At 39.0% G+C, this 8,975-nt stretch overlaps 1 protein-coding gene across 3 annotated transcripts; it reads right to left on the reverse strand.

Moving 5' to 3' along the window:
- Window positions 1-506: 506 nt before the first annotated feature.
- LOC148101046 (uncharacterized) lies at window positions 507-8,198 on the reverse strand. 3 transcript variants are annotated; one of them, XM_087847658.1, is made up of 7 exons: window positions 7,931-8,198; window positions 6,807-6,863; window positions 3,794-3,895; window positions 2,712-3,672; window positions 2,422-2,589; window positions 2,092-2,187; window positions 507-1,643 (listed from the first exon to the last, which is right to left on the reverse strand). In XM_087847658.1, the coding sequence occupies exons 4-7, from the start codon at window positions 3,666-3,668 to the stop codon at window positions 1,329-1,331; spliced, it is 1,536 nt and encodes a 511-aa protein (XP_087703784.1). In that variant the 5' UTR covers window positions 3,669-3,672; window positions 3,794-3,895; window positions 6,807-6,863; window positions 7,931-8,198; the 3' UTR covers window positions 507-1,328. The 3 variants fall into 3 exon arrangements, with proteins under 3 accessions (XP_087703784.1, XP_087703783.1, XP_087703782.1); XM_087847657.1 differs by having other exon boundaries at window positions 3,794-3,967; XM_087847656.1 differs by lacking the exons at window positions 6,807-6,863; window positions 7,931-8,198 and having other exon boundaries at window positions 3,794-6,794.
- Window positions 8,199-8,975: the final 777 nt, after the last annotated feature.

An 8,975-nucleotide genomic window follows, 5' to 3' on the forward strand; every position in this document is an offset into this window, starting at 1 on the left:
ATCGTGTGGAGAGGGAGAAAGTTTGACCAAAACTTTTACAAGCCAGAAATGCGGGGGAAGAGGCTTACTACAGAGGAGTTGTCAGTTATATTAACGGCCGTCGTGTTCTGGCGGATGGCTGAAATGTGTTCACTTTTACTTGTTCTCTGAACTCTACATAAAGAGGGATGTTTGACAGTTTTTAAGAAAAAGTTAGTTTACTTTCCCTAAACAGGAAAGTAAACTAACTTTTTCTTTTTTATATATATTCAAGTTTGATATTCTTAATATTTTGAACTCTATTTTTGTTTATCTTTAATGCCACGCACGTGTTTATCCTTTGTGTCGTTGAATGTTAGAGGTCTCACACTGTAAACCCGAATAAGTTACCAGAACTCAAAAAAATTGAGGCAATCGATTGCCTCAATTTTTTTAAGTTGATCAACTCAAAAGTCAAATTTTTCCAGAACATAAAAGTTTGGATTACATGGTACTTGTATCTTTTCAGAACGGTCAACTCAAATATTTGCAGTTAATATGACTTAAAGTTTCAAGTTTACAAATTCAAAGGAATAAGTTCACAGAACTTATAAAAAATAAGTACACAACCACAACATTTTTATGTTAACAACACTCAAATGTTTATTAGTTTGTGTTGTCATTATTTTAAGTACACGTTAATCAAATATGTTGACTACTTGATACTTAAAAACATGTGACCCAAAACTTAAAAATTTTGAGGCAATATATTGCCTCAATTACACTGAGTATCGGTAACTTAATATGCAAAAGTCATAAACATCTGCCATTGAACAGTATCTTGCCTGCTCCCTTTTAGCACATTATGTTGAAATTAAATACATTTTTTTTTTAAAAATTAAAAATAATTAACAAAAACATTTATAAATTAAAATAAGTAGACCAAAAATTGTTTAGTCAGGAAAACTGTCAGAGTAATAAAGAACAATGCCAAATAATAATAAATAATATCAAAATGTGCTTTTGGCTCTCTGGCTAATATCTGAATAAGGCAACAGGGCAGCAATTTGAGTGAATTACAATGCTATTTGTTTACATTAACAAGTATCAAACAGTGAAATTTAGGTCATCTTGCGCAGCCCACAATGTTTTAGAAATAGTATTACAAAAAACATTAAAACATACAAAACATTAGTGTTGCTTTGCATTATGTTAATGAGAACAAAGGCTCGTTGTATAGTTTGGACCTATTGGCTGAACACCTGTAGAGTAATACAAAAACGTTTTGAGGCATTATTTAGATAAAAGCAGAGAACTTTGAACTAGCCTTTTATAATGCTTCACCCTGCATCCTTCTTTCAGATGAGTTTCTACATAACCAAGTCATTCTTGAGGGTCTGTAACCTGGGTGACAGTTTACTACTTTCTAGACCAAGTAAAATCTTTTGAGTAAATTCTAAAGTGTTGGTCAGGGCTTTGGGGTAGCTGAGGTGAAGTGCATAGATCAGTCCAAACATTACCAGGAAGGCTTCACCAAATCTGGGGAGACTGACCACGGCATCACTTTCAATGACGACAGAGATTTTCACAGGTTGGTAGTGAACTGGACTTGTCGTGTCATGGTCACTGACGACAGTGAAGAGGGCCACTTCAACATCATCAAGCTCCAACTCATCAGATTCGTCCTGAATGAATGAAAAAGAGATACTAATCACAATCTAACCCAAGAAATACAACAGACGACATATAATTTCTCATTTTACCAACTCTCGTTGAGATCCAATACCTCTTTTACAAGGGAGACCTGGGTCTCACTGTAAGAGGTGAAAAACAGAAGATCCATGTTCTGCACACATAAATCAGCTAATTCACCAGAGAATCAAGTGGTGTGAGATAGACTGAAACTAAGCTAAAGGAAATACACAGGAAAATGTTTTACTAAACATCTTATCACTTTCAACAAAACACCAATTCGGTTCATTCGTAGTGAGGAGACAGAAAAGACCATACATGGAAACCGTATGGGTAGACTAAACAAAGGTAAGTCCAAACAGTGCATCAAAATACATGTTTGTACTTTGATGCACTGTTTATATACACAGTAGTATCTGTTAGATACTTAAGGACACTCACAGTGCAGGTTCTGAAAAATCCAGAGACATCCTCACACAGATAGACAGGAAGGGCGTGGAGAACGGTAGTGCGCTTGGTGTGGATATCATGGATTTCCTATTGCCAGATAAAAACAGAATTGTATATACTGGTGAGTTTACTGAACAACAACAGCAACAGTCAAATCAGAACATATGTCCACAAATAACCTGTTCACATCTTTAATACAGTCAGACAAATAGCAAACACAAAGTGGACTAATAGCAAAATTCAAAAAGCTCATTTAAATCATTAAACCTGTCCAATGTTCCACTGGTTCAACCTATGAAATGTGTAACAACCTATTATTACCTGTTCATCGTGAATTCTTAGAATTTCAGCCAGGGCATCTGCTGTCTTCCCAGTTTTTGATGCCTTCTGTCTGAATAAGGTCATCAGTCGAGGAAGATGGCGGTCAAGTTCAGCGTAGAATGTATTGGGCAGGTTCTGATTTGTAATCCGCTGAAACTCTGCATACAACTACAGCAGAAGGACAATACAGTTCAATTTGAAGAATCTCGCACAGCTTTATAAAGCAGCAAAAAGCTGCCACATGAGTAAGAATTACAATTTTCATTTTAAAGAGAGCTGATCCATATTACCTCAGACTCCATTTTTAGAGCAGGCCAGAGGTCCAAGAGCTCCTTCACTGGTGGGCAGGACATCACTATGGTTTGTCTGCGCAGGGGAAATGTGGTCTCCATCAACTTTCTAATGAGGGGCAGGTTCTTCTCAGCCTTCTTGACTTCTTCAACAATTGCTTGCCTCAACTGGTCAAGGCTTGAAGGATCCTTTCCTTGGGGAAAGTTTGGTAGGAAGTTGACTTCTGCTCTCTTGGGTCTTTTAATGTTGGAATGTGAAGGTTCATTATCAGGATTACTTCTACTTCTTTTTCCAGCATTAACAGTGACCTCCTGACATCCAGCCCGTCTCATCTTGGTCCTATAATTGCCCATCTTAAACTTGATGCTATTTTTCCATCCATTCCAGCCAGTCTCAGATCCTGCTTCCTTCAAGCAGGGATGTTTGGCTACAAGAGCCTCAGCAGCTTTTGCAATCTCTTTATCACTTGGGTAAGCCTTAAAACTATACATAGTAGATGCAAGCTTTTCTAAAATGTTGTGCTTGAGGTCTCTAGTCAGCTTAAGGTGTCTGTTGCTCCTCTCATATTCGGCATTTCCATGTTGAAGTTTCAGTTCAACATCAAATGCAAATGTGGGAACTGGAAAAGGACCTTGAGGCCACCTACTGAGACGTTCTGGAGATGACACATCTGAAAGTAGATCAGTAGATGCAGTAGAGCTGGAGTCTTCTGAAAGTGAGATGTGCACAACAGCTTTTTCTGGCAATTCCTCAATGTCTGCAAGGGAAGTAAGTTTCCCGTCAAAGTCTGGATCTTCATAAAGCAAACTGAAGTCAAGGTCGATTTCCAGCTGTTCTTTTATAATCATGATCAGTGCATCAACAGAGGCTGGTCGTGAGCTGAGTTTTAATTTTCTAGCCCGGTCTGTCTCAACAACACGAATAAGCATTGGTTGTTGGGGAGGTGCAGCTGCCATTGTACTAATGAAAAGACAAAATCAGGATGTTAAAAGGTACGATATAGAATATATTAATTGCTCAATTATACAGAAAGTGAATACAAACACAATAACTGATAAATAAAAGAACCATTCATTATTACCTGAACTCAGTTCTGTCTCACTTGAATGAACCGCTTGGGGGTCAGCAGCAGCGAGTCGTCTATCTTGTATGCCGAGAGAGGGACTGTATCGTTGAGATCAGACTGCAGGTGGATTGACAGGCTTGTGTCAGCAGTTGACAGCTCATAGGACCGCAGATGTTCAACATACCAGGACTCATAGTCACAACACAGAAAAGATACATTGTGATTCACAAGGTAGATCTGTTTTATTTTGCTAAATTTAGACAGTCCACCACTGACTCCTACAGACAGAAACATTCCACAGACATAGTCTGTGCCATCAATGGTCACCTTTGATGTCTTGTAGATTGTGTCACTAGTTGTTTGTTCTCTAATGTGTGCTTGAGCAACCTCTGGTAGAGCTGAAACCAGAACAGAGTCAACCCTGGATGCCTGAGTTTTTGGCTTGAAAAATGATGGCGCAGCAAGATGATATGCCATCATGTGTTGGTGTCTGACTGCCATTGTCTTCAAAATATTTTTGAAGTTTTGAGTGTCACGCACCACTCTTTTGAAAAAGCGGTGCTTGGCCTCAAACCGCATGGTCCAAACGTGCAGCAGGGGCCCAAAGCACTTAACTAGAGCAGGATAATGCTCCACGTAGTGATGTTTAGGACGGAGCCTAACCTCAGGGAAAACTTCTAGCAGTGCCTGTCTATGATCACTGATTTTGCACACAAAATAGTCTAAGGTTTCATCAGTAAATGATGGGCACAATGCTAACTCTACCACCTCTTTCAGCTCCATCAAAACTGCCCATACCTTATCACCCTCTGGTACTACACTGCCAACAAGCAATGGAAGAAGTCGGAGCAGAGTGGCATTTTCATGTCCATTACCTCCAATCGTTCCTCGAGAAAGAAACATTTTGTGAAGGGGCTGAGGTCTATCCACTTTATCGGTGTGCTGATATGGGAATGATGTAATCTTGTGATTCAAATACTCCAAAGTGAAGTACTTCAGCCGGATCATCTCTTTAACACAAAGAGAAAGCTCCACGGGAACAATACCTTCCAGAAGATCATGGAGTATATCTGGAGGAAACCCCGTGATTGTGTGGAAGTAATTCAGGGACTCATGCAAAACACAGCCACCTTTAACACCAAAGTGGCTGCTCAAAGTGTCACTTTCTTGAACAGTTTGTACATGTAGGTCATGGCTGGCTTCGGTTCTCTGAGGAAACCTTCTCTCTCTGACTTCAATTACTTGAAACTGTTCAATTGAGCCCATACAGAATCTGCAAACATGTCCTGCTCTAAATGACTCTACAAAGCCACCTAATCCATGAGCAGCCAAATTGTCAGCAGAAACACAAAAGATGGTGCCTCTGACATTCTGGCCAACTCTTTCAATGAAGACACCGTCTTGTTCCAGAGTACGAACATCACGCAGCAATGGAGCAAGTACAGCTGCATATCCATACTTGTGGAGGTCTGTCACTTTTACCAGTATTGCTAGCTGTATAGCATGTAATGCTGATCGGTATTTTGGTGGTACATTAGCGAGGACCCAATATACAGCACAAAGTTTGTGAATTTTGCGTGATGTGCCAAGTGGATTGGCAATTTCAAGCTCATCAATATATAGCTGGAGTGGTAGGATGAGATCCCCTGTTGACAGTAAGTCATTTTCAAGGAAATTAGAGCCATCAGAGCATGATGCATATTGACCAGATGCAGTATTTGGTTCAGTAATCTTCTTAAGAATGTCTGTGTTTTTAAACAACTCTTGAATCATTGAAAGGATAGGAACATACATGCTGGTATGTCCAGGTTGATCCAGCTGATACTCCACTGGCATTACACAAGGGTAGTTGCACTCAATAAAGGTTTTTCTGCGCTTGGTTGAACTCAACTCAGCACCTTTAGAGGTTGATGTAGACAGAACATTGCAATCCATGACAGTGGCAACAACTTCACTCAGTGTAGGTTCTGCAATACTGTGACCATTTCTCTGCAATATGTCACTAACTGCCTCTTTGATCAACGGCTCAGATAAGGAGAAGATCTGATTCAAGTGTTCTACTATTTCTTGAGTAGCCGTGTTTGAGACATGGAGGATAGCCTGCATCTTTAGGAATAAGGAAGACACATTTTTTTTAAGTTGATTTCTTAGACTGTCAGTGTCACACTGATCATCATTCCCCACTTCTGTGCTCTGGCCTGGGCATTCTTCATGCAAGTCACTAGCTACTTCAGAAATACTGGCTTGGAGATTATGGGGATCCTCACTGACAATATCACTTTGAAAGTCTGTTGCAAGACTTGCTTGGTGTGCTCTACTTTTATGGGAATTGAATGAAGAGTACACATTTGTGCTATACCTACAATCCTTATATGGGCATGTCACTGTTTCATGATTTTTCAAATGCTTTCTGAGATGACTGAAAAGGCCTGTTTCAGAAAAGGGCTGCTGAAATGTGCATAAAGGGCATTTAAATAACACAGGCCTCTGACTCTGCTCTGCACAACTGCTAAGTTGTGCTGTATGATATCTTGACAAATGAGTACTCAATGCATTAAGTGTCTGAAATGTACAAATGCAATCAGTGTAGAGGCATGGAAGAGGGCTGATACGGGAATAGTGGCTGTGCTGCAGCCTGTAGTGTCTAAATAACTGTATTCTGGAGGTGAAGGAAGCTGCGCACAACTTACACTGCCAGATCATGTTGGAAACAAAACAGAACTCCTTATACTTACAACTTAATATAACAGTTAAGTTATATTAATAAGTGATAAATAATAACAATAAGTGAATTACTATTAGCTCACAAAGACATGGTCATGGACTACAGCTAACACTGCTTTAAAATGGCAACCTGTTTTCCTCAAAACAATTTGTTTTATATAAGAATCTATAGGTGGAAAATAGCACAAGTAAAGTTGGTTTAGTAGTTAGTTTAACATATTTTTAAGACAACTCGAGAGAGAAAGAGAGAGAGAGCGAGAGCGAGAGGTGATTGGTAGAAGAATTCACAAACAAAACGAATTACCTGGTATCTTTATCACATCCCCAGTTCTCTTCCTTGACTCTGTCTTAATTCTTGAAGCTGGAACAGAGAGATCCAAAGGCATAAACTGATGAACAATTAAAAAGCATCCAAACGGTGACAAATTATAAATACTTCCATTTATAATTTTTCCCTGTTAATGATCTTTTCATTTAATCCCCAAAGTGTGAATGCATCTCTAGTCAAGATACTAAAGCCATCGAGCAAATATTACAATACTGAAGACAAGCAGCAGCACTTGAACTTTAACGGCATGGTTAAATCAACAACAACGCCATTTCTACAAACTAAAGCCTTACTGATGAGAGGTCCCCCCAAACATATGTTATTTGAAATTATTTAATGTGCATACACAGTTAATGTCAAAAATGTCAGGCTCCTCATCACTGCTTCTCTCTCCTAACGATTCTGGTTGTTTTGATCGACAGGTTTGTTTATAAGGACCTTAGTGATCCAAGAGTGCCAATTGGTTGGCAGAAGTTGATTGACAAGTGATTCCACTAATTAGGCAAAGTGAGAGGAGACGATGTGTGCGCCGTGCTCTTTCATTGGCCCTCTAACTCTGGCTTGTGAACAACGTGGCTCGTCAGAGCAGGTGTATTAGAAGGATGAGTTTCCCGATCATTCTACGGCGTAAAGTGACTGATATATATAAAAAACACCTATCGAGACCGTCGCTCAAACGCCTAATACACCTGCACCACTTATTTGCACATATAGTTTAAAATATAGCGGCTTGAAAGCACTCTCACTGCAGACAGGTATCTCCGCTGTGTAACTGCAGGGACAACGGGCTTGTTTGGACCCAACTATTCTGAGTCATGAGAGGGGGTTTCAAAATTTAGAGAGATTAAAACACTTTGTTTCATACTAGGCGACCGGGCGCCACCTCTAGAACAAGTAGTATCTAACTTTTTAAACAGCCTGCGACCCTCATTACAACAACTTAATGCTAGCTCTGCAAGCGCAAAGTTTCCTTCGGGGAGAGCAGCAAAGCACATAAAAAACACGGACCGACATTTCTGCTATTCTTTTCGACACGCCCCCAAAATGCAACTAAATATTCGTATTTTAACAATAAACTAATATCAACATTGAAAACTTACTGTAAGTCCAGTGATGCTAGTTGCTGCCGTTAGGTCCAACTTTCTCCAGTCGTCGGTGTTGCCTCTTTGGTGCTGTTTCCCGCCCATATACCTTTACTTCTTCTGTGTTTTGTATTTTTTTCCAAATAGCGGTAAACGATCAGTGTATACTGCTCATTAGCGCCGCCTTCCGCTTCGGAGGGTGAATCAGAGATTAACTCGGAATAAAAATTGATTCCTGCAGCTGCTCAACACTTAAGGAAAAAATTAAAATATATATATATAGGATACATTGATAAGACAATGAATATTAAAATAAATACATTTTGTCTTCCACTAATGCATTTAAGACAATTTGATTTTACTTATTTGGTGAAACACTTTGAGATTTTATTGTATTTTAGCATGTGCTACATAAATTAAGTTTATTATTAAATCCTACCTACTTGAAACAACAAAAATAACAGAACTTTACCATTCTTATATGTCCTAACTTAACTGTGTTACGTTGTGCTTAAGTTATGATTTTAAGTGATGCTTACTTAATATAGAAATAGTTCAATTCAATCAAAAATTATTAGTTTCATTTACTCAAAAAGAAGAACACGTTACACGAACTTGACATATTTAAGTTAACAGAACTTTTTAAAGACTTTGAGTATACACTACTTAATCTATTTAATTACTTTGAACATTCGGGTTTACAGTGCAGGGATAATGTTAAAAGAAAATCAATGTTTATGTTTATCAAAGGGCTAAAAGCGAATTGCGCCTCACTACAAGAAACTCATTCAAGTGACGCTGATGCCACCTTCTGGTCAAATCAGTGGGGTGAAAAAATCCTCTTCAGCCACGGATCCAACCACTCTGCTGCTCTCTGTTTCTACCGTTGTCCAGGGAAGGTCATGACTTTTCAGGCTGATAATTCAGGACGCTGGCTGTTGTGTTGAATATTGATAGTTCATTTGTGATTCTAGTAAATGTTTATGGGTACTCCTCTGTAACTCTAAATAAGCTCATGCTGGAAAAAATAACAGATGTCCTTTCCGAGTATAAACGTTTATAC

Source organism: Neolamprologus brichardi, chromosome 10 (assembly GCF_056152115.1).
Source record: "Neolamprologus brichardi isolate AB-2024 chromosome 10, ASM5615211v1, whole genome shotgun sequence".
NCBI classification, from domain to species: Eukaryota; Metazoa; Chordata; class Actinopteri; order Cichliformes; family Cichlidae; genus Neolamprologus; species Neolamprologus brichardi.